Genomic DNA, 26,531 nt, shown 5'->3' on the forward strand with positions numbered 1-26,531 from the left:
CTCTGAACAAATATGACATTCATAACAGGTAGCGCTATCTATGCAGGAATTACAAGGACTGTCCGAACAACGCTCCCTACACTGCTGGTTGAAAAAGGAGGAACACGAGCGTGCTGTTGGAAATATAAAATTAAGGGCATTCATAGCTGACTGTATAGATACCTATATCTGTTTTCTGAAACAAGTGCATGCATACACTCTCTGTCTTACTATTCTGTTCATATATCTCTCTCAGTTCTATTTTTTTGTGGGTGGGGATGGATCATTTCACAAAGAGAAGAACGAAAACAAGCCCAGCAAATTATATAGCATAGTGCTGTCTTTATATCTTTTTGGCCAAGTACCTGTTTTGTATCAGGAACATTTCACAAAAATGTTTCACAAAATCGTTGCATTAAAATTCAGCCTTAAAATTTTACTCCCATCACACCCAAAGAAGTTTCACTTCAAAAGTGTGGCATTCAGGTTTGCATAATATTAATATTATTCATGGTTAGTTTATAATTTTTATAGAATGGTGTTATATTTAGGGTTCAATTGGTTTATCAATACAAAACTTACAAACGTTCAAATAATATTTTTATTACTTCAATCTAGCATTTTATAAAATAAGTGTAATATAGCTTTGCTGAGAACAATATTTGCTATTCGCTTCGACTTTGCGAGCATTTTAAACATTCAATTTGATAATCGCTTCACATCAAAAAACTAATATTCACACAGGCCTACCCAGCATGACTCAAATCTATGAGCACAGAGTGAGTATTCAAGTGGTTCGGAGCACACTGCTATCTCAGAGGTGAGAGATATATATATTCATATATTTTTTTAATGTAATAACTGTACAAATAGTAATAATAATAGTGTGGCAGGAGGGAATATGAATTTGGGATTAAGACATCTTCCTTTGCATAGCAGACTTCTCCATTTAAAGCATGTAAGCATTTGTCCTAAAGGGTGAAAAATAACGAGGCCCTGCAATGAAGAATGGACTTAATGCACACACCACACACGGGAGAAAAAATACTCCCAAGATTAACTCACCAGCCTCAAAAGGTAAAACTTGTTTCATGTCCCATACGTAGAAATTCAATTGTGAGAATCAGTCTAGATTGAACCTGCTTTATTGTCATAGAAGGCTACCATGCTGACAGTAATTTCACTTTACTCGTACCAAAAACATCTGACTTTTTACTAGCCTAATGTTACTATTTCATTATATGTATGTTACAGAGTTGATTAATTTTAGGCGCTAGGAAATAAATTATATTCTATTAAGCCAACCTCAATCCATAAACATCAACTTAGATTTTATACCAAGTTTATTAGTGTTTGTATATTACTGTGACTGTTCAATTTACAATGTAACTTTTCTATAATAAATAGTTGCAAAGCAATAGTTTACTATAAGTCAAGTTCCATGAATCAGGAGCATACACACAATTTCATTTCAGGTGTGTATGTGTAGTTTGGAGGAGGGAGAGGGTGGAACCTCTTTGTCTGCTGCTTGGTTTATAATTCTTTCCTTTTGTTGGTGGGATTATTATATTTTATAGTATTTATATGATTGTGCGGGGGGGGTGTAATCATCCCCTCCTTTCTTCCTCTGCGTATGACCCTGTGGTATGGATGTTTTTTCTAGTGATGAGCTCCGTAACTTGAAGAACAAGATAGACTGGTCAGAGACGAACCTTGGTCGCACAAAGGACTTTGCTCAGGAGACGGCCGACAAAGTCAACGAAGTGTACAAAGATGCATTCAGCATCTACCAGGACATATACGGACTGTCCGTGCCAGAAGTGAACACAGAGAAAATGAAGGAGGAAGCTTCGATCGTTACCCAGGAGGTACGTATTTTCTGCTGCGTGGAGCATCATCGCTTTGTGGTTTGTGTGATTGAGAAAGGATGAATTTATCTGTACAGCAAGCCACTGAGTTATGAAAGTGTTAATTTTTTGAGCTTATTTCAGTTACCTAATTGGTTTCTTGACATGGAACGAAATTTTTAAATTATTCGGACCATCAAATACGAAAATTTCATAATAGTTCTCACTACCTAGCCTTCTAACTTGTACAAAATTCGCGGTAAAGTAGAATTCCCAGGCTGTTGAGTGCATCTTACACTGGTTGCAGGAGACCAGGGCGGGCGCTAGCTTGAATGGCCATTCTTCACTGTCCTTGCACTAAGCTGAGACTGTTGGGTTCATTCAAAATTCTGCCGCAGGCATAAAGAAATTAAGCAGTGGTTAAACTTAACTACTCGAACTATGTCACATAGTGCAACATAAACCCTTTAAACTAAGTACAAACAATATTTCATAAATTTGACGTCGTCTGGCCGACGACCACCCCAGAGCCCGACCTGCACCCGCCAGTATACGCTCCCGCTAACGGAACACACCCCTGGCCATGGCCCACCCGAGTCAGGCGACCCGAACAGCAATTAAAGACAAAGCCGCGGAAACCTGAGTAGACAAGAGAAGAACCGTACCCATTCCTCCTGAAACATTAAATGAGGATTTTAGCGACAATAAAATCTCTTCCAGACACACCCGTTTGGAGTCTAGCGTAATGAGGTCACGCCTGGCGCGAGAGAGGCCGAGCCTCCCTCGGACGCCATGCCAGTTCGGCAGTTCAGCGCAGCTCATGGACCGGGGCGGACCTACGTCCCACGGAGAGGCAACATCCTTTGTCTACATTGAAAGTAACGTCCGGTAAATATAGTCACTAATTAACCAAACCCCTTTTATTACTTAACCTCTCCGTGAGTACCCGGTCCCTTTTTTCGGTCCCGGACCTAATCCGGCCGCATCAACTTAAGGACACCCCGCACCACACTTGGTCAGCGGGGCTGCTCTTCAGCATACGGCACGGGCCGTCTCCCGCAACGTACAGAACTTTGTTTAAGGTCACGCGCACGGCGCTGACCACAAACCCGCAAGGGAACTTGGACAAACTTAATTGCGGTGCGTGTTTCACCACAGTGGGCACAATACCCGCGCCGAGACATTTGCATACGGGATTGGCCGTCTCCAATCGCCCGCCCCTTAATTCAGTGTATTTTTGTATCCCGTATTTTGTACTGCTAACTTACGTTACCCGAGTAACGAGTGCCACGTAACTTGTGCGCGCCCCCTTAATCCAGTGTATTTTTGTATCCCGTGTTTTGTATTGCTAACTTACGTTACCCGAGTAACGAGTGCCACGTAACTTGTGCGCACCCCCTTAATTCAGTGTATTTTTGTATCCCGTATTTTGTATTGCTAACTTACGTTACCCGAGTAACGAGTGCCACGTAACCTGTACGCGCCCCCTTAATTCAGTGTATTTTGTGTCCCGCCTTTGTGTTACGAAATTACGTTACCTGCGTACCCAGTGAGACGTCTGAGACATAACAGCATCCGAGGCCACGTAACGCGGAACACAAACAATACGGCGCCACGGAATAACAAGTAAAACCCCCCGGGGACCTCTGTAGCGTGTTGTATTGTGTACGACCCGCTCCTCTGAATAAAAGGTACGACACCGCCACCTCAACTCCACGTCTCTTATTTAAAATAATCTCACGCAACACCGCCGCCGGCCCTAGTGGGCCACGCAGGGGCACATACATCCACGACCCCAAATTCACGACTAGAAACGAGCTAGTCTGGCGCCCACCCGGACAACACAGATCAAGAACCGCCTTTTCCCACTAGGAGCCACACCGGGACTCGAGCCCGAGACCCCGGACGACGGCATTTGGCGCCCGCTGCGTGGGGCAGAAAATAACGTGAAAAATTTTTTTTCTCACTTCTGGACATTTTCGAAATAAATTCACCAACAGGCGACAGCGGAGACACGAAACGGCCATTTTGGACACAGGAAGGGTCGAAGGCCAGACAGACCGGCGCGACGAGGCGAGCGGACAAAGGACACTCCAACCACCCCCACCCCCGCACGTCATCACGGCGAGGCAAGCAACGGAGCGACGTCACCACCCCCACTCCGCACGGACCGTTTTCGCCTCCTCTTTGTGCGGCTGTCCGGGCACCTACCCCCACCTCGTCACCCCGCTTCACGCTCTCCGCTTCGGGCAACCATCCTGATACCCCCACTCCGCGCGGACCGTTTTCGCCTCCTCTTTGTGCGGCTGTCCGGGCACCTGCCCGCCGCCGATCTCAAACCCGCGCGCTACAACACGCGCCCAGACTACAAACAGCCCGTCACAGACGGCGAACTTGAACGTACAACATACAACTCAACATGCAGGCACCACCTACAGACCTCGTGTGCACGCGTTGCCTATTACCAAGGGAAATAGACCTATTGACGGGATCACTGCCGTGGTACAGGACATGCCAATGCGCGAACACCCGGGACAACGTCACTGAGCAGACCTGGGGCAAGCCCTGGAGCGAGACGTTACTCGGCGAGCCGCACACCCAATTACCGTGGTCATGGGCACCGCTTAAGACGGAGGCACAAGCTAACGTCACACTGGGAGGCATACTACCGACTATGGGCCTCACGAGTGCGCGGACCAATCCGGCACCCAAATACATCCCACCACCAAGCGCAATCACCGGACCAAACACGGGGATAGATACACGCAACCCGTGCTACACAGGGAAGTTAGCACTACCCGAGTTCAGCGGAATAGGGCACGAAGTACCCAGAGACTTCCTAACACACTGCGAGGTCAGACTGGCACGGTCCGGAATACCGACCGATGAGTGGTCGGGGCGAGCGAGCGAACAGCTGAAGGGGACCGCCCGCCAATGGTGGAACACCTGGGGACGCTTCGGCATGCCCTGGGAGGAGTTTGCCATGTCGTTCAACCGCCGATTTGACACGGAACACGCACTGGTCCAATGCACGACACAGTTCTATGGCGAACGCCAACGCGACGGCGAACCCGTCGAGCAGTTTCTGGCCAAGAAAATGCAACTGTTCAATCGAGTAGCACCCGGCGCCGCGCCAGCCACCGCGCTCGCAACCATTACCACCCTCCTACACAATGAACTGCAACCGTTCATGCGGTGTTACCGCGCAGAGGAAGTTGAGGACTACGTCCGACAAGCCATAGACACGGAACGGAACATCCGGGGACTGCGACACTACGACCCCCCGAACACCGACCGGGACCTGGCCAGACGCCCAATGGGTCAGAGAATAGCCAGCGTCCAGAACCGGGAAGCAGGGGGCTACCCACCCGACCGCCCGCGACGAGCCATCGAGGACGCACCACCACCTGGTAGGCCCGATGGGTCATCGACACAGCAGGAACCCCCACTACCGCGATGCCAGTTGGGCTGCCCCGCAGGTACCCGCCACTGGCATGTCGACTGCCCACGCCGGCAAACACCACACGTCACCAACACGTCGGGAAACGCCCGCCCGGGGGCACGGCGGTAAAACCCGCGCCTCCGAGCAAACCGAGCCAACCCACACCCGCCGCGGAAATAGCCACACCGCAACTAAACCAGCTAGTCCGTCCCCGCGACGGCCTACTCCGCATCCCCGTGGAAGTCAACGGACAACCCACGGCGGCCCTGGTAGACACGGGCGCGAGCCACGTGTTTGTGGCCCCCCACCTGGTACCCCCCGGCGCGCTGCAGCCCCACCAAGCCGAGTTACGGTTAGCAACCTGCACGCAACCGGGAAGGACAGTGGGGCAAGCCGAACTCGAGGTACGCATTCGGGACGACGTCACCACGGTAACCGCCCTAGTGGTAGAGGACTTACACGAAGGGATAGTACTAGGCCAACCATGGTTAGCGAGACAAGATGCGGTGATCGAAATGAAACCCAGACGAGTTTACATTGGCACCCGCGAGCGGCTCACGGTATACGCCATAGGCACTACCCCCGAGAGTCAGGGGGAGAAGGTAACCTTAGACCAGTTCCGCCACAACGTCCCCCACGAGTACCGAGCAGCAGTGGAACGCGTGCTGGCAGAAAGGCAGGACGTCTTCGCGGTAGCCGACCCACTGAAGCGCACCACCATCACCGAACACCACATCCCGACCACCCACGACAACCCAGTACACGAGGCCCCGAGAGGCTACGGGTTCCGGGAGCAGAGGGCCATCCGGGAGCAAGTGGCGGACATGCTTCGCGACGGGGTAGTCGAACCGTCCAACAGTCATTACAATGCTTGCGTCGTATTAGCCCCAAAGAAAGACGGTTCGCTACGCTTCTGCGTCGACTTTCGGCCGCTAAACGCGATCACGATTAGCTCACCCCCACCTCAAATCAGCGTCGACGCCGCCGTAGCTGGACTCGGCCGCGCGAAAGTCTATAGTACGCTCGACCTGAAGGCTGGGTATTGGCAAGTGCCCATACGGGCGGAAGACAGGGGGAAAACCGCGTTCACGATACCAGACGGGCGGAAGTTTCAATTTCGCGCCATGCCTTTTGGGCTAAAGTGCGCACCGGCCACGTTCCAGGGAATGATGACCCGAGTGTTGGAGGGGTACCTGGGCCGGTTTGCGATCGCGTACCTCGACGACGTGATCGTCTTCTCCGAGACGTGGGAGGACCACGCCAGACACCTGGCGCTGGTCCTAGAACGCTTAGCCACACACCATCTCACGGCCGCACACCACAAGTGTCATATAGGGACCCAGGAGGTCGAATTCCTGGGCCACCTAGTAAGCGCGGCTGGCAACCGACCCCAACCCGTTCACTTGCGCAAGATCGCTGAGGCGGCACCACCGCGGACAAGGAAGCAACTCCAACGGTTTATCGGCCTAGTGAACTGGCTCAGGGGGTACATTCCCGACTTCTCCCGTACCATCGCACCGCTGACCGACCTCCTGTCACCACGGGCACGGTACCATTGGGGCGAACCCGCGCAACGCGCCTTTGAAGAAATAAAAGCCGCCTTCACTCGCTGTCACACCCTCACACGAGTAGACCCCGGACGCCGCCTCTACCTCCAGACCGACGCCAGCGCACTCGGTGTGGGCGCGGTGCTCTTCCACACGGACCCGAACGGGGTCCGCGAGGTCATCGACTACGCTAGCGCAAAGCTCGGACCGGCCGAACGCCGGTACCACAGCAACGAGCAAGAGTGCCTAGCCGTAGTCTGGGCCATGAAGAAGTACCGGCCCCACCTGGAGGGGAAGTGCTTCACACTGAGGACGGACAACAGCTGCCTCACCTGGCTGCGTACGATGCAGGGGCGGAAAGGCAAACTCATACGATGGGCGCTATTCCTCCAGTCGTTCGACTTCGACGTCGAGCACGTTCCCGGCACGGAGAACCAGCTCCCCGACTTACTGTCGAGGGAACCCGACGACCGAACAGAGCTGACGGACGAGGACGACTGGGAGGAGATTCTACCCCCGGACACACCACACGGACATGCATCGCACGACTCGGCATGCGCGCGCATCACGGCCGACGCGGACGGGGACGAAGACCCACCCAACACCGTGGCCGACGTCCAAGACCGGGTACGTCGAGCACAGGAAACGTCAATAGACGCGGCAAGACGCCGCCAGCAAGCGACCGCCGGACATGAGGCGTGGCGCGTGCAAGACAGCCTGATTCAGACTCACACACCCGGACACCAGGAAGACTGGAGGACCTACGTCCCGACGGAAGCCCGAGAAGCGGTCCTTCGGTTCTTCCACGACCACGACCTCGCTGGACACCCGGGGACCGATCAGACACGACGAGAAGTCACCCGGCACTACCACTGGCCCCGCGTCACGTACGACGTACGTACGTACGTGCGCGAATGCGAGGTCTGTCAGGCGAGGAAAGCGAGGCGGCGTGACGGCGAGGAGCAACAACGACCCAGGGAACCCACCACCGCCTTCCAAACGATAGCCTTAGACGTAATGGGCCCCTACCCCCGCACGCCGCGCGGCAAACGCTTCCTCCTCGTCGTGACAGACCTCTTCACGCGGTGGACGGAGGCGTATCCATGCGGGAACGTGCGCACACCTACCATCATCAGCCTGCTGACCAGGGAATTCCTGTCACGTTGGGGATACCCCCAGTCGGTGTTGACGGACGCCAGTCAGTTCCTGGGGCGACATTGGAAGGGCTGGTGCGACGAACACCAGATCGAGCACCACACGATGCCCGCCTACCACCCGAGAGCGAACCCGACAGAGCGCCGGAACCAGGAACTGAAGGCACAGCTCCGGATCCGGCTGGGGGCGGACCACACGCAGTGGGACCTGCACGTGGCTGACGCCCTCTTCTGTGTACGACGCCGCACCAACGCCGCAACCGGCCGCACACCGGCCGAAATGATACAGGGCCACAACCTGCCCTTACCGGGAGAATGGGCCACACACGGCACTCCACACCCCGACGAGACGACGGAGGAACGTGACCAACGACGGGTGACTCTGCACGACGAGGCAAGACGTAGACAGGAGAGGTACGCCAACCGGATCACCCCAACCACAGATCATCCTCCACCCGCCGTGCAGGTCGGCGATCAGGTGTTCGCGCGACTACACCCACTTTCAGCCGCACCCCGCAACTATTGCGCGGGACTGGCCCCGCGCTGGGGCGGGCCATACACGGTACGGCGACGACTAGGCAGGACGACGTACTTAGTCCGCACGGAGGGACGGCGCCTGAAGAAGGTGCACAGGGACGACATCCGGCTCACCGCCCTACCTGGGGAGAGGAACCCAGACGGAGACGCAGGACCCCCCACTCCGGACGAAAACGGACGCCGTACGCCGGAGAGCGACGTAGTCCAGGAAGAGGACGACTCGCCAGAAGCGACCCCCGCTAGGAGCCGACCCGAACCGCGCCCATACCGCACCCTGGTGTTCACGAACACCACGTCCAACAGGCCCCGCGACGAACCCGCGGACACGCCCGTGACATCACCCGCAGAGGCCGCGTCAGACGACGAGGCGAGGCCAGAACCACGGCGGTGGCGGCGCCCGCCCACGTACCTCGACGATTACGCACTTAGCACGGCCACGGGGGACACCGGGGGCGACCCCGCCCACGACGTGCCAGACGAGCCGGAAGAGGTCCACGAGGACGCACCGGAGACGGCAGTGGTACCTTGGGAGGGGAGCGTGGTGTACGAGAGCCCCCCACCGCAATACTACCCACGGGGCAAGGACGAAGAGGCCGTGGAGATCGCCGAGCTGTCGCACAGCATAGGTCAATCCGATGCATGCAACGACGACGGGCCAACGCCGATCGTCATGCAACCCGGAGAGACCGACTCGGAGATCGCCGCCTCAGCATCAGCCGCCATACCCGAACGGGAACGGACCCCGTACCAGTCCACGAACTGTCAACCGCCGCCGAAGGAGGACCTCCGCGGACCGGGACATCGACTGGGGACAAGCGAACCCGCCAGCGAGCCCGCGGAACGACCCCGACGGGCCCACAGACCTCCAGTTCGCCTGGCCGACTACGACCTGGGAACAGGGCGCGGAGCCTGTCAGCCGCAAGGCCACCTCGACGAGTCGACCCCCGGATGTTCGGCGTGGGACGACCCGGGACAGGTGCTCGGGCCCTACCAACTGCGGCAACCGCGAGCACCACCCGGGTGGAGCTGTTGCCGGAGCTAGGAGGCGCCACGACGCCGCCCCCGGCACGCCTGCCACGACGGCAACCGGGGCGGCGCGCACGTTGGCCCAGTCGGCCACGATCACCAGGTCCAGTGCGCTGGCCCTACCAGCCGCTGACCACACACCGGCACCACGACGCCGCCCCCGGCACGCCTGCCACGACGGCAACCGGGGCGGCGCGCACGCTGGCCCAGTTGGCCACGAAAACCAGGTCCAGTGCGCTGGCCCTACCAGCCGCTGACCACACACCGGCACCACGACGCCGCCCCCGGCACGCCTGCCACGACGGCAACCGGGGCGGCGCGCACGCTGGCCCAGTCGGCCACGATCACCAGGTCCAGTGCGCTGACCCTATCAGCCGCTGAACCCGCCCAGGCGCCACGACGCCGCCCCCGGCACGTCTGCCACGACGGCAACCGGGGCGGCGCGCACGTTGGCCCAGTCGGCCACGATCACCAGGTCCAGTGCGCTGACCCTATCAGCCGCTGAACCCGCCCAGGCGCCACGACGCCGCCCCCGGCACGTCTGCCACGACGGCAACCGGGGCGGCGCGCACGTTGGCCCAGTCGGCCACGATCACCAGGTCCAGTGCGCTGACCCTATCAGCCGCAGACCCCGCACAGGCGCTGCGACGCCGCCCCCGGCACGCCTGCCACGACCTCAACCGGGGCGGCGCGCACGTTGGCCCAGCCGGCCACGATCACCAGGTCCAGTGCGCTGACCCTATCAGCCGCTGACCCCGCACAGGCGCCACGACGCCGCCCCCGGCACGCCTGCCACGACGGCAACCGGGGCGGCGCGCACGTTGGCCCAGTCGGCCTTCATCACCAGGTCCAGTACGCGGAGCCAACCAGCTGCTGAGCCGCGAACCACGCCGGGATGGAGCGGCCGGAGCTAGGGGTGGCCCCATGTTAGCGGGACCATAAGCGGCGCAAGGTCGGGCTTCACAGGGGGGGGGGGGCGTTTGACGTCGTCTGGCCGACGACCACCCCAGAGCCCGACCTGCACCCGCCAGTATACGCTCCCGCTAACGGAACACACCCCTGGCCATGGCCCACCCGAGTCAGGCGACCCGAACAGCAATTAAAGACAAAGCCGCGGAAACCTGAGTAGACAAGAGAAGAACCGTACCCATTCCTCCTGAAACATTAAATGAGGATTTTAGCGACAATAAAATCTCTTCCAGACACACCCGTTTGGAGTCTAGCGTAATGAGGTCACGCCTGGCGCGAGAGAGGCCGAGCCTCCCTCGGACGCCATGCCAGTTCGGCAGTTCAGCGCAGCTCATGGACCGGGGCGGACCTACGTCCCACGGAGAGGCAACATCCTTTGTCTACATTGAAAGTAACGTCCGGTAAATATAGTCACTAATTAACCAAACCCCTTTTATTACTTAACCTCTCCGTGAGTACCCGGTCCCTTTTTTCGGTCCCGGACCTAATCCGGCCGCATCAACTTAAGGACACCCCGCACCACACTTGGTCAGCGGGGCTGCTCTTCAGCATACGGCACGGGCCGTCTCCCGCAACGTACAGAACTTTGTTTAAGGTCACGCGCACGGCGCTGACCACAAACCCGCAAGGGAACTTGGACAAACTTAATTGCGGTGCGTGTTTCACCACAGTGGGCACAATACCCGCGCCGAGACATTTGCATACGGGATTGGCCGTCTCCAATCGCCCGCCCCTTAATTCAGTGTATTTTTGTATCCCGTATTTTGTACTGCTAACTTACGTTACCCGAGTAACGAGTGCCACGTAACTTGTGCGCGCCCCCTTAATCCAGTGTATTTTTGTATCCCGTGTTTTGTATTGCTAACTTACGTTACCCGAGTAACGAGTGCCACGTAACTTGTGCGCACCCCCTTAATTCAGTGTATTTTTGTATCCCGTATTTTGTATTGCTAACTTACATTACCCGAGTAACGAGTGCCACGTAACCTGTACGCGCCCCCTTAATTCAGTGTATTTTGTGTCCCGCCTTTGTGTTACGAAATTACGTTACCTGCGTACCCAGTGAGACGTCTGAGACATAACAGCATCCGAGGCCACGTAACGCGGAACACAAACAATACGGCGCCACGGAATAACAAGTAAAACCCCCCGGGGACCTCTGTAGCGTGTTGTATTGTGTACGACCCGCTCCTCTGAATAAAAGGTACGACACCGCCACCTCAACTCCACGTCTCTTATTTAAAATCATCTCACGCAACACCGCCGCCGGCCCTAGTGGGCCACGCAGGGGCACATACATCCACGACCCCAAATTCACGACTAGAAACGAGCTAGTCTGGCGCCCACCCGGACAACACAGATCAAGAACCGCCTTTTCCCACTAGGAGCCACACCGGGACTCGAGCCCGAGACCCCGGACGACTGCAAATTAACTTATGGTAACTTTGGGAGCTCTTAGGAATGTTCGTAGACCTCATTGTTACCCAAATTATTAATACTTAAAAGTTATGGAATGTCTGTTGAAAAGAAACATTACCCTTGGGGAAACGAAACAAAGGAATTACAATTATTATTACTGATTACGATTAAGCAGCCCACTTAATTAGGTTTGTATTTATGTTAGTGAGGCGGATGATAAGCGTGACACTCGCTGGTGCTTCTAGTGCGGTGTCACCTCTAAGCGCAAGGCTATGTGGACTGGCGCGCAGTCTTCTCGCCATGCATAGGGCAACCATCAGTTCTGAGTGGTGACCATTACACTATAAGGAGGGGAAATTAAGATAAAGGTGTAACGCAAGTCCCTTGAGTGCTTTCAAGAATCTGTACCGGGTGTTTCATGCCTCTAAATATTACTTTGGAAACACACATTTTAATCATTTTCACTCTTCTAAAAATAAAGTCTAAAAAGTATTCGTAAATGCTTTTCATAAACAGACCACCACTCGTATATCTTAAGGAGTCATTGAATTTAATATATTAAGTATTACGTTTTTGTGATTTAGGTTTTGATGAAAATGTTGATTATTTATTATTTTCATAATAGTAGTTGCATTTCGGTGCTTCATAGTGTATTAACTTGCATTTTGGTGTGACATTGTGAATATACATGCTTTTCAGGTTATTTTGGTTTTATTGCAATTCACCATATAATCTTGTCCCTACGTATCACTTATTCTAGTTTATCCCTTGATTCTGATGGCATTCTTGTGTATATTGTATTGATCCTGAGATACATGATGCTTGCTGTTTTAATATAGTACATTGAATGATCCTGGATTTAAAAAACACAAATATCACAATACAAATAAATAATGTGTTATCTTTGTGAAAAGTTTTTATTTTGTGTTCAACTTACGACCATAATTCATTGTTGTACCCCAAGTTTTGTCCAGGGTCTCTCGACATCTACTAAATTAAAACAGGCAAGCATCGTGTACCACAGGATCAATATATACAGGATCATGCCGGACTTGCATTTGAATGACTGAAAGAAAAAAACAGTAACTGAAGAGAAACATACCTGGCTCTTAACATTGCCTTTCGCAGAGCTATCCTAAGACTTTGGTGGGTTGGAGGGAGGGGGGCTGAGTGGTGAGGCCTTGAGGATCAGGGAGGCCGGGGCAGGCACTAAGGGCATGGCCGCGTCTAGCATGAGCTCAGAGGGCGCAGGGGCTAGACGAGAGGTATTGCGGGAGGAGTTGCAGTCTTGGGGATGGTCAACACATGTTTCCTGGCTGCGAGGAGCAGGCAATCTCACATACTGTGTTTTCTCGCATAATCGTCGCACATTTTATTCTAAAATCAAGTTTGAAAAGTAGGAGTGCGACGAATATGCGGAAAAAATAAATTTTTGTTTGGTAAAGTTATTCATAAAAACAAAACCCGTTCATGGAAATTAGGTATATTTAAAAAAAGGTGGAGTATACAAGAGCACTCCAAACAATTTATGTTAATAATTCATTAAACAAAAACCTTTTTCAACTTTAAATAGAAAAACCAAAACTCTAATGTGAACGCAAGCCACTTGAATCTGACATGAACTAACGTGTCGTAGTACACACTTGCCACGAAAGAATGCGGGCTATCAAATGTAGTTAACTCGGCACCTGACAGAGAGCACGCGTTGCATCCAGTCGGCGAGATATCAATATTCGACTACGTGCGGGTGCTCTATACGAGAAGCAACATAACCAAACATGAATGATGCGCTGGCTAAATTTTTATAAGCTGTACGCCGCGGCAACGCAGACAATCAGATAAAGGACATAAGGTTTAAACACGTCTTTAAAAGAAAATGTGCACATCAGACAACTTCGTATTTCCGTTAATTAAATAAATAAGTGGTAATGACCAAATTAAATTTTAGATTTCTACTTTAAAATATATGATTTTATACGGAAAAGATACCTACATCGGTACATTGCGGCGACGCAGACGATCTTATAAAGAAAATAACATTAAAAAAGGTATTTAAAATAAAATTTACATGTCAGACAACTTCGTATTTTTCCGTTAATTAAATAAGTAAGTGGTAATGACCGAATAAATATTAGATTTCTACTTTAAAATACATTGTTTTATACGGAAAAGATACCTACTCATAGCGCTCGGCATCTACTAGCGAGACCAAAAACATCATGCGAGTTTACTGGAGAAGTTTGTTTATCCCAATTTTGACGGCCTAAAATATGGATGCGACGATTACGCGAGTGCGACGATCATGCGATAAAAGAGGGTAATGACACTTTGTTTTTTTTAAGTTGGACATAGGTAAGTAATACAGGGAATTTCCAGTTTAAGATTTACTAATACATCTTAACAAGCGATACTAGTGTCGCTTTTAATAGTGAACGTTCAAAAATCTAAAAAAAATGTAAGGGAAAAATCTAATTTTGTATTAATTTGTATTGAAAAAATTACACAAAAAATTGCCAGAAAAATAAGTTCTGTTGATCCGATTGCTACCAAACTTCACAAGGCCGGGCAAATCTGAAAATTGTCTGAAAATTTCATCAAATTTCGGTCCAGCCGTCTATATGGTCACCAAAGGAAAGAAGTAGGTAAGAAACAGTGGCTTGTTGACACTGGTTGGGGACGCGGCGCAGGCGGAGAGGATCTCGGAGGACGCGGACCGGCTGCTGGAGGAGCACGGGGACCTGCTGGCCGGCCTGGAGGAGCAGCTGGCCGTGTCGGGGGACCTGCTGGCCCGCGGGGAGGAGCAGCAGCAGGCCGTGGACGAGCTGCTGGCCGACGTGGACGCCGCCCGGGCCAAGGCGGAGGGCGCCGTGGAGCTGGGCTCCCGCACCCTGGCCGACGCCCAGCTCACCCTGGATACCCTTCAAGGTATATCGCGCCGGCTCCCGAGTCGTTCGCACGGACCCGACAGAACGATTCAGACAAACCAATGTGCATTCGCATCTTTGAAACATTTACATTGTTTCATACATTTTGTTACAAATTTTATGCTAAATAATTTACATTCATTAATTTTAATATTTTAAAAGATTTAATTTGTTGTAATTTGAGTTAACTTTTGCTAATATTTTGATTACTTCATGATGATGTTGCATTTCAGTACTATATTTTTGTATTAACTTGATACGGGGGCCGTAGTCTCTGATATTTACTGACTGAATTTTACTACGCACGGGTAGGCGGGAGGTTTGAATGGAGGGTGGGTGGTGTTTGGGCGGTGGCATATCGGACTTAAAAAGGGGCCACAGGCCCGGACGATGTCAAACTTGTAGTTATTTGTTAGGTGGTGTGTTAACTTGATTTTCGGTGTAATTTTGGTTTTATTGCATTCCAACATAAAATATTGTCCGTAATAACGAGGCATTCTGGATTTTGGGTGGGACCTTACCTCATGTATTGTTTATGATAGATAGGTGAGAGATCTCACCTTGTTCCCAGCCTGCCGGAAGTATAAATGGGGTGAATTGGGAAGTACAAGCTTGCACAAGACATTGTCAAAACTGCCATTCTTTGTTGCCTTCCTGAACACTCACCCCTGTATTCTCTTTTGCAACTCAGCTTGCGATATCACTTTCATTACTTATTAATAGAAACAATATTTTATGGTTTTATTTTTAGGCCCATTGCTTTTTTGAAGCAGGAGATTTCTGTGTTATTTTTTAAATTATTTTATGAATCCTGTTTATTCGTAAAGCTAGCATATTATTTCACAAATATGATAATTTTTATAATACTTAATTCACCAAAACAGTTTTATTTTGACTGATAAATGATGCACATTTACAATATAATAATTTTTAATAAGCATGTCTAACTGCAGGAAACAATAAAAAATAAATCTTAAAATATTTGTGTGCTTGAAAAATTTACCTATGCCATAATGTAAAAATGAATAACAAATAAAGTTTGCATGTTAAAAAAAAGTATAATTTTTCCCATAAATTTAGTAAGTTTGTGTATATTTTGATACAAAAGATGCTAAATGAAATACATTCTTTGAATTTACTATGTTAAAACATTATGATTTTACGATTTATTTAAGATGTGATTAAGAATACTAAATTATTTTATGATTTTAGTTGCATTTAGGTAAAATATGGTGTATTAACTTACATTTTAGTGTTATAATGTATATTGGCATATTTTTTGGTGTTGTTTCGGTTTTATCGCAGTTCACCACATAATCTTGTCCCTACATACTAAATGTATCTTAAATTAATTTTTACCCCATTGTTGATGTGAAATTCTTCTAGTGTTTCCAATTTCCCATTTCTTCTTCTAGTGGGCTTATGTCTGTGACGCGATGCTTACAGAGTTCGACAAGCAGGTGCAAGACAGCAAAGGTGCGGCGAATGAGGCGCTGAAGGACGTGCCGGAGATCAAGCGCCTGATAGCGGAAGCGGAGAACAAGACGAGGGTGGCGGAGGCTGCCTTGCAAGGCGCGGTGGCCAACGCTCAGTTCGCCCGTGACAAAGCACAGGAGGCGGAGCAGAAATATGCCGAGCAGGCATCACAGGTTGGTCTATTTGTTTGGGCCACAGTATAGGGACCAGGTTGATGTCAGGGGATGAAAGCAAATATTCATCATTAACTTGGGTGCAGGGATCCGGCTGTGAAGACTCTATCCCAGGGCTGTGACGTGGCCTGTGTGTGGCTAGTAGCCTCGCTTTACCCTCCGTCCTTACTTACACACCATGCCAGCCTGCTCTGAGCGACAGGCATTCTGTTACTCATACTGGTCTATGGTCATCAGTGGGCCCTTTAGGCATCCCACGCGCCTCAGTCCTGTTCAGGCACACATGTGGTCAAGCTGACTAAATAATCACAAGCATCCGGTAGGAAGGGGGTTTATTACCACGTAATTTACACGACTTAAATGCAATACATAAAATCAGAAACATAATAAATTATACGTAATGGTAAAAATGCCAACGGCAATTAATTAAGGGCGCGGTTACACGGGAGTCTGAACTACTTCAGGTGAACATGTTCAGCTGTTGAGTGCGGTTACACACAGTCTGAACATGTTTCGTTCGAGGCCATTTCCCATTTAACTTAAACAGGTTGGCAAAGTAGTTCAGATCGACATATCTTCTACATTAGCCTCTGATTGGCTGTTTAGAATATAAACAGTCTTTTGCAGAAATTCAAGCTGGAAAGTGTTTCTGGCACAAGTTCGAGTAATATTTTACCGAATGCAACAAAAAAAATCAATAGATAATTATATATATATATATATATATATATATATATATATATATATATATATATATATATATATATATATATATATATATATATATATTAATTGATCCTAATTTTCTTAAAACTGAGATAGGTACTCTCGCTCAAAAAATAATAATAAATAAGTTTAAAAATTTTACTGTGCATGTTGTTTGAATTCCCGATTTGTAAAAAAAAAAATATTGAGCAATATAAAACACATTCCATTTGTGCTGATAATGCTGTATAAACAAGTGAGAATATCACGCGTTTTCTGGATACAATTACAAAATAGAGATCAACAACACAGTCATTTGTTGACAGTAGACAATCGGTATTAGAGCTAAACACACTTTTCAGCAACTACAGTGTAACCGTACACTTTCGCGTTTGTAAACGTGTTTACTTAAACATGTTCACCTGAAGTAGTTCAGGGTCCCGTGTAACCGCGCCCTAACTTAGAAGCAGACTAGGGTACCATGTTACCTGAACTAGAAAGTTACAAGTCATCATTTTGCATCAGTTTCATTACTGGGCTTAAATAATTACATGATGAAGTCTGCCACCCGGAGTAGGCCTCGGAGAAATGCAATCAAATATTTCAAACGTTGATGCCCTTGATATGTGCTGGTTGCTTCAACTTTGGATGATGGTCGAGAGAGACTGGGCAGGGGTCAAGGTGTCATTGCCACAGGAGCTTCCAGATCACAGTTAGGTCATGATTAATTAGGTGTTGATGGTAGAAACATAGCAAACATGTATTAATAATACTAATGTGAATTTAGTATTTTTGTCCAAAACTGAACTGCTACAATAAGGGTGCATTCTGAAATGTTTGCTTATTGTAATAACCTGAAAAAATATACTTTTGGGGCTTGAAATTGAAAGAATAAATAACAATTATATTATGGATATCAATTATTACTTGTGTTGAGATAAAGACCCCTACCCTGCGGTGCCAACTTTATATATACACACACACACACACACACACACACACACACACATATATACATACATACATACATATATATATATATATATATATATATATATATATATATATATATATATAAACCAACATGTTGAGGTACCAACTGTGACAATTGCTGGAACAGGTCCCTAGTGGTGTGTGTGTCAAAAACTTTGTAGGAATGAGTTGAAAATCTGCCATTAATGTAAAACCTTTAGGTTGTGCACCAATCTGACTGGATGCTGCTGGTGCACTTACCAATCGCCAATCGGTTATCCCAGCTAGCACACCACTGAATCTGTGAGAGAAAAGTGAGATTATTACTATTGAATATAATATTGTGTATATTGTGTGTTCCTAGTATCTCTGCATAAAAGTTACGTTTCAATTCAATACGGTTCAATCTGTCCCTTAATAAAGTCCCTTAATAATAAACAAATGATAATGATAAATTAATTTTATTTAATTATTAGTATTGGCTGGAGGTTCTTAATGTGTCTAATGCAAAGATCATTAACATGCATATATTTGTTCTAGACCTTGATATCCTAGATGACAACCGTAGTTCATAACTTTGTTAATCTGAGTAATGTGGGAGGACACACAATAAAATAATGCTGGAACTAGCTGCTGTAGTCGGGAGCAAATCTTCTTTTCTCCTCTGGACCTCTAGGTGGTATGCAGCAACACTGGAAACGGAAGGGCTTTACTGATACTGCAAACTACAGCGATGACAATGCTATCAGTAACTGTAGCAAAGATCGGAATCCTTCTGGTACTGTAAAGTTTGTAGTTAAATTTGGTCTCACCAAACATCGTAAGAGCTCGTTGCAGGATGTTGCAAACTCCGCCATGAAGCACAAAATGTTCAAAAACGAAAGAAAATGAAGTGTCTCACTAAGACGTCAAAACTTCTTATTTTCTGATGTGCAGAGTCAGAAAATACTATTCACAGACTTTCAGAAGATGAATCTATTCAATTAGATCATGGACAAGGCGCTTCTTCTGTTCCTCGAGCGGGCAACCAAGGCCAGCCCCAGCTCGAGCAACATCTTCCTCCTGAAATGGGACGGCATCTCTCTTTTTTCTTCCTTCTAATTAACAACACTGTTGATCTTGGTTGCTGACAACAACTAAATAGCTGTAAAGATTTCCCAGTCCTTCCTCAGTGGTGAGGTAATTGAAAGTGAAATCAATAAAGAATGAAATCAATGTGTGTGTGCAAAGCTATGGCAAAATGAATTAAAATTCCAAGGATAATAATTCAGATGACCCTGAAATTAAATAGGTATTGATGTAGTGTTGTCTTATATAACGGTCAAAATTGGTTGTCCTCCTAACATACAAATCACAAACTGATGCAAATTAGTTAAGAACATTAATAAATAAAAAAATAAAAACTATAAAAAATCTGACTACAACATTAATTAGGCAGTTAAATATTATGTGATACATGGCACAGACTCTACATGCGCCTCTTGTGGTGACGGAGTGAAACACACGCATTAACACTGCTGGTGGGTGGTTTTAAAGTACATAGCGGACTTAGAGGGTGTTGGTGGACGGAGATGGGGGTTGTGGTGTGAGCGGGGCAAGGCGCAGCAGGCTTAAGGAAGGGTGTAACCTGGTCAACATCAGTGTTATGTTAAAGACAAACCTTTAAAAAAAAAAAAAAAAAAAAAAAAAAAAAACTTTATATATATTGTGACAGTCGTGGCCGAGCATCAGTGCACGTCCAGTCCTTGGCCTTGGTGATCTTCAGTTATTTTCAATTGGTTTTTGTGGTGTTTTACAATATTAACTTGTCATTACTAGATCAGTTCGACTAACTCGGCTTTCTCGTTTATGACTAACGGGTTTTCAACATGTTTAGATCACCTACTAAGAAATCCAATTCTAAAGTGGATGACCTGAAAAATTAAAATTGTATTCTCAAGACTCTACTCATTGATTTGCGATCTTAAGTTCAAGAGATTAAACTGAACTTAGCCTTATCAAGCAAAGTCTGAGTTATAGGAATGGAAATGACAAGTACTTCAGTCAAGCAGTCAAGAATCCAGCAAACAACAAGAAGGCCAAACATATTGAGTCACCCGGTGATGCGGGTAACAAAACTTCTTCTTGTGACCTACTTTCCACACAGCATGAAAATTGCAACGTCAGAAGCCGTGTCATCACCCAGCTTGTGAACAAGAAGCTATGAACAAGAAGGGAATAAAAAAACCCATGCAAATGGGAGGCGGAAATACTTCCATTTTAAAAACACTTGCTAAACCAACAGTATTAAAAAACTAAGTTTTTTTTGTCACCCGGTTTGATCCCGATATTCATGGAAAAGAAATCTCTGATTACTACTCCAACGAGTTTAATCTTATGCATGTTAAAGTCATGAAACTACGGACAAAATATGACTCGTATTTGTCGTTTCATATATGTATCAGTTCTCAAAAAAGACTTTTCTCAGATTAACAACATTGCGTGATAAGCCCCTTCTATGGCAAACACTATCCTGGCCAAATCTACAGCTCCAACTCTTCTACAAATAGTAATGTTCACTCAGGAAATGCTAGCCCCAAAGCTTTCTTCTCAGTTCCTAAAATTTTTCGTTTCTACAGTGGTGCCTGAAGGAGCATCGTAAAACTGTTTTTGTGCACTCTTATGAAGGAGTGGGAATTCTTTTACCAAAATGTAAGAGGTCTTAGAACAAAATCTGTTCAAATTTTAGATAATCTTCTTAGCTCTCACTACATCATCTGTTTAATTTAAATCTGGCTTAATAACTCTAATATTAATTCTCATTATTTCACAATTATCATATCTTCAGGAATGACAGAGATGCTTTGCTGACCAAGGAAGTACGAGGTGGTGGTGTTTTAACAGCAATAAACAAATACAACTTTCCTTCAGTTCAACTTATCAGTTCTCTATATTACTCAGGAATTGAAGCTGTGTGGGTGAATATTAAAACTTTGTCTTACAAATTTATCATTCTCGGTAATACGTATCTATGTACTTACCTCTACATACATACTACTCTAAATTCATTTCATTTTATTTTGAAGTTCTTATAGGTAAACTTGCCTATTATCAAAATGACAATATTATGTTTCTCAGTGATTATAATATGCCTGGTATTAGTTGGTTCTCTAATTAGGCACACAAAATCGTACATTCACTCATTAGAAATAAGGCACTATCTCTGCTTAATTTATCATCCAGTCTTGGTGTACAAGAGTATAATAAAAAATTTTATTCTAAAAACCTTTTAGGTCTTTGTTTTAGAACATATCATCCGACCTTAATAATGAAAAGATTTATGGATGCTTTACTTTGCAAAATAACTTCTTCAGTTACCTTTAAGGACTTAAAAAATGTTGATTTCCTTGGCCTTTATAATCCCATAAAAATTTTTGATTTGTCTAATTTTTACAAAACCTCTAATCCCAATGATTTAGGCAAACAACTTACCTCCACAGTTTCTGACATTTCCGAAAGTTTAATACTTTGGGGAATAAAGTCCTTAAATATGTCCTTTTCCTATGGTCCTGATGGAATTCCTAATTTTATTCTTAAAGGCTGGTTTCCCTTCTAAAAAATTTATTCAATATGAGCTTAAAAACACAAGTCTTTCCTGACAATTGGAGATTAGCTAGGGTTATTCCCATTTTTAAAAGTGGGTCGAAATTTAATGTGTCGCCAACTATCGACCAATCTCTCTTCTAAATGGTTTTTTCCAAAATGTTCGAAAAATTATATTCAAAAATATTAATTTCCCTTTGAAAAATAAATTACATCACAATCAACATGGGTTTAGATGATTAGATCGGGCACGTCCACTGCCACTAATCTTATCACCTTTTTAAATCCTATCTTAAATGCAGTTACTAATAGAGGCCAGGTTGATGCCTGCTATTTTGATTTGGCAAAAGCTTTCGATTCTGTTAATCATGATATTCTACTTGTAAAATTATCTCATTTTCAACTCTGCGATAATTTTGTTGAATGGTTTACAAGCTATTGCAAAAACAGAAGTTGTTATGTTTCCATTAATATCTGTAATTCTTCATTTTATTTAGCCAGTGCTGGACAGCGCGTCTGACGCAGAGTTGAGAAAAAATCATTAGGTCATTCAAATTTCAGCCGTTAATATATTTATATCAAAACAGAATAATGCTTCTAAAATTATGACATGGTTCTTCCATCCTTAAAAAATGTAGTCAATTTACGTATTAAGATTACAGCTCAAAAATACCTAATTAAATACTGAAATGGCCTTCTGCAAGTTTGGGTCTGTTTCTGCAGAGTTATAACTTAAATATAATAAGCATTTAGAATGTTTGTGGGATCCTTAAATAACATGTATATTTGGGAAATAAAAGTAAAAAGTTTACAATATAACCTATTATTTAATAAGGGAACGAATCACTGACTCTACTACGCCCTCTTGTGGTAGTTTGTGGTATTTGTGATGCACTGTTTAAAATATGTCACATGCATGTCGCTGGCAGAATGTTTGAAGTGCCATGATGATAGGAGGGTGTGAGGGGGTGGTGGACTATCTGGCTCTGTGGGGGCGAAGCCCCGGGTGATGTTAGAATGTTTCTAGTGACTATTTCCTTTATTGAAGGTTGACTATTATAATAAATTCTCTAACTAAAATGCACTATATATTTGATGAAAGTTATAAAATAGTGAAACAATATTCACACTTCATTAATGTTGTCATATTATGCACAGAAGTTTTCCTACAACAGACAAAATATTTTGTGTTGTCATAATTCAGTAATTTTTCATCTTGCACAGTTACTTTGGTACGTTTGTTTATACATTACGTATTTACTTACTGGAAAAACACATGGATTTTTTTATATAATTTATTTTACTGTTTTTAAATTCACTGGCTCAATTAACACAGAAACAAGCAAAGTCAAGGTCCCCACTGAAACTCAATTATAAAACTTCTGGAATGTTTGTGGAAAAAAAATAAATGTTAGTTTTATTTAAGTTGCACTTCAACATAAAAAAAGTGTATTCAAAATAATACAGTCATTTCAAAAAAGTGTGTGATAAATTCACCAAGGATGTTAATTCAACAAAATTGTTGCATAACCAATAAAAAAAATTTGATTGGTGATTTGTAAAGGAATTAATTCATTTAACAGTCAGTTTAAGTTGCAATAACATACCATATTTAGAGGGTATTTCTAATTTTTTTTTTTCCTTTATCACAGATCTTTCAACACCGATTCTGAATAAAACCATATTATATTGTGAAATTTTGTTGGCCATTTTCCAAATCCCTGATTATTACTTGCTTTTGCTGTCCATTTTATAAATCCCTGCCTCTTCCTGGAATTTATAGACCTTCTCCAAATATCTTGTCTATTTTTGACGTTCTAACCATATTATGAATTTCCGACTAGTCATATCGTTACTGACCAATTTCCAATATCTTTATTCTTGTTATCTTTAAAAGATTTGTGCAATGGGAATGCATGACTTGATGTAAGTTTTTGGACATACGCCATTGCTAAGAACTTTTTCTGTTGAAGAAAAACTAATAAATAAAATAAATAAAAATACACAAGAAAGACAAAAAACACACAAAATTAAGCAAACAATTGCTATTGTCAACAAGAATATAAACACCACAAAATATTCCGAAACAGAAATATGGTCAACAAACAAAGAAAAAACAAAGAAAAAAGTACTAAGTGACCAAAAAAACACACAAATGATGACAACACAAAAATATTGAAACCAAAATAATTCAGCACAACAGTTGAAACGAGACAAAAACACGACAAAACGAAAAGACAAACAAATACAATAGTTTTACCAAAACAGAAACAAGCGACGTTTCGGGAACTGCTATCTGCTCCCGTCCTCAGGCAGAGACACACATGGTACGGAAACACAGGTGCGACTGTTTCCGTACCATGTGTGTCTCTGCCTGAGGACGGGAGCAGATAGCAGTTCCCGAAACGTCGCTTGTTTCTGTTTTGGTAAAACTATTGTATTTGTTTGTCTTTTCGTTTTGTCGTGTTTTTGTCTTGTTTCAACTGTTGTGCTGAATTATTTTGGTTTCAATATTTTTGTGTTGTCATCATTTGTGTGTTTTTTTGTTCACTTAGTACTTTTTTCTTTGTTTTTTCTTTGTTTGTTGACCATATTTCTGTTTCGGAATATTTTGTGGTGTTTATATTCTTGTTGACAACAGCAATTGTTTGCTTAATTTTGTGTGTTTTTTGTCTTTCTTGTGTATTTTTATTTATTTTATTTATTAGTTTTACTTCAACAGAAAAAGTTTTTAGCAATGGCGTATGTCCAAAAACTTACATCAAGTCATCTTTATTCTTGACAATCTGATCATTTTCCAAATTCCTGACTTTTATGGACAATTTTCCAAATCCCTGACCATTCTAGACTTTGCTGACCATTTTAAAAATCCCTGTCTAGTCCTGGAATTTACTGACCATTTTTCAAATTCCTGACTAGTTGTGTCATTTACTGACCATTCTCCAAACATCTTCTTGACTATTCTTGAAGTTTTGACTATTTTCCAAATTCCTGTCTTTGTGAACTATTTTCCAAGTCCCTGACCATTTCCAAAGGGGTCGTCCATTAATCACGTGATGTTTTTTTAGCAAATTTTTAACCCCCCCCTCCCCCCTAGTGATTTGTGGTGAGGTTTCAGACTTACCCCCCCCCCCCCCCCCCCCAATAAATCACGTGTATTTTTTTTGGTACAAAATATTTTTCAAAAATTCAGAATATTATCTTTAAATATAGGTATAATCTAATTTCATTCTGGAAAATTAAGCACAGTGATAAAAATGTTCAGACACACATTAAGGTTGCAGGTTTATTCTCACTAGCATAAAAATAATAAAGGAAAGGCTTATATGTGATTTACGCATGTATTCGGCGCCAAAATCACAGTCTTACTGGCGACTGGCAAGCCGAGCCGGGTGGTTCATGTTGCGGCGGGCGGGGATATTGTTGCCTGGCTACGGCGAGTCAAGGTCAGGCATCGCTTATCGGTGTAGTAGAAATCGCGCGAAAAAATAAATACACGTGATATCTCTCAACACCCCCCCCCCCTCCCCCCTTGTGATATTTTGTGATTTTTCCCGACCCCCCCCCCCCCCCCCCCCCCCTTTCGAGCCTCACGTGATTAATGGACGATCCCAAAGGCCCTGCACTGCTGGTGACGCGGGGAGGTGGCGGGGTGTGCCGCAGGAGGCGGAGCTGATCCACCAGGGCGCCCGCGACACCAAGGCAGAGGCCGAGAAGCTGCGGGACGAGGCCGGGGACCTGGCGGGGCGCGTCGCAGTCACCGGCAGCAAGGTCGAGGAGCTGGAGGGCCAGACCCTCCAGAACAAGGACCTCACCACGCGGGTGCGTCCTGCGAGCCGAGTCCTCCTCCTCCTCCTCCTCCTACCTGATAGTCACTGCAGGCAAGATTATGTGGTGGAGAGCATTCAAACAGAAATAACACCAAAATTAAGTCAATGCACTGCCAAACACCAAAATAAAAGTACGTAACACTGCATGACACCAAAATTCAGCTGAATTCACCTAAATTACCTCATTAAAACTATTAAAATATACAATTCATTTCATAAATCTGTTTAGGTTTTTGTTTAGAAAACCTAAAATTTTGTGTAAGAAGTAAAAATCATTATTTAGTTTCTATGTATGGTTTTTCGGAGTAAAGTAAATAAAAGCAGTCCAGAGATGATACCATAAAGTCATGGGTAAATAAATACCTGTACAGAAACATACAAAAAAATATACATGTGTAACGATTTTGGGTTTTTAACGTTGCACATATATTTTTTATTGCTGAATGTTTTTGTTGCAAATTTTTGTTTAACTTACTATTACATGTGTTTTAATTTTTAATGACTATAAAAACAAAATACACTATTTGTAATGACGAAACTTTCTTGTTTGTAACACCATAAAATCTTGGCTCTAATAATCACATACAATGCATTTTAGTGTCATTTTATTCTCATCGAAAAGGTCGAGATAGACATACACTACAGCAGTCACATGAATCAGGGAAGGAAACGACAATGACCTTTAAAGGATTTGTTTTTGGTGCCACGAACACGCGATACGCTTCCTTTACTTTAGAATACACAAGCTTGTCCTCCGGTGGGATGTCGAAAGTTTCGAAAAGGGCTCGTCCTTGGGAGCCTAACATGTTTTTGAGTAGGGCGATCTTAACCTTATCTGGGCCCTCATCCTGGCCCGTTGCGATTAAATAATTTTCAAAATCTCCTTCAAACACTTCCCAGTCTTTTCGGGCCGTGGGACTCTCCAAGTCGACAGAGTCAGGGAGCTTTA

At 45.7% G+C, this 26,531-nt stretch overlaps 1 protein-coding gene across 2 annotated transcripts in view; it reads left to right on the forward strand.

The window, feature by feature from the left end:
- The window catches only part of LOC134546223 (laminin subunit gamma-1), a 617,689-nt gene that overhangs the window by 567,551 nt on the left and 23,607 nt on the right, over positions 1-26,531 (forward strand). For both annotated transcript variants that reach the window (XM_063388849.1, XM_063388850.1), the window contains 4 exons: positions 1,643-1,847; positions 14,608-14,845; positions 16,291-16,493; positions 25,416-25,574. In XM_063388849.1, the coding sequence (XP_063244919.1) occupies positions 1,643-1,847; positions 14,608-14,845; positions 16,291-16,493; positions 25,416-25,574 (805 nt within the window). The remainder of the gene's footprint in view (positions 1-1,642; positions 1,848-14,607; positions 14,846-16,290; positions 16,494-25,415; positions 25,575-26,531) is intronic.

This window comes from Bacillus rossius, chromosome 1 (genome assembly GCF_032445375.1).
Source record: "Bacillus rossius redtenbacheri isolate Brsri chromosome 1, Brsri_v3, whole genome shotgun sequence".
Lineage (NCBI taxonomy): Eukaryota > Metazoa > Arthropoda > Insecta > Phasmatodea > Bacillidae > Bacillus > Bacillus rossius.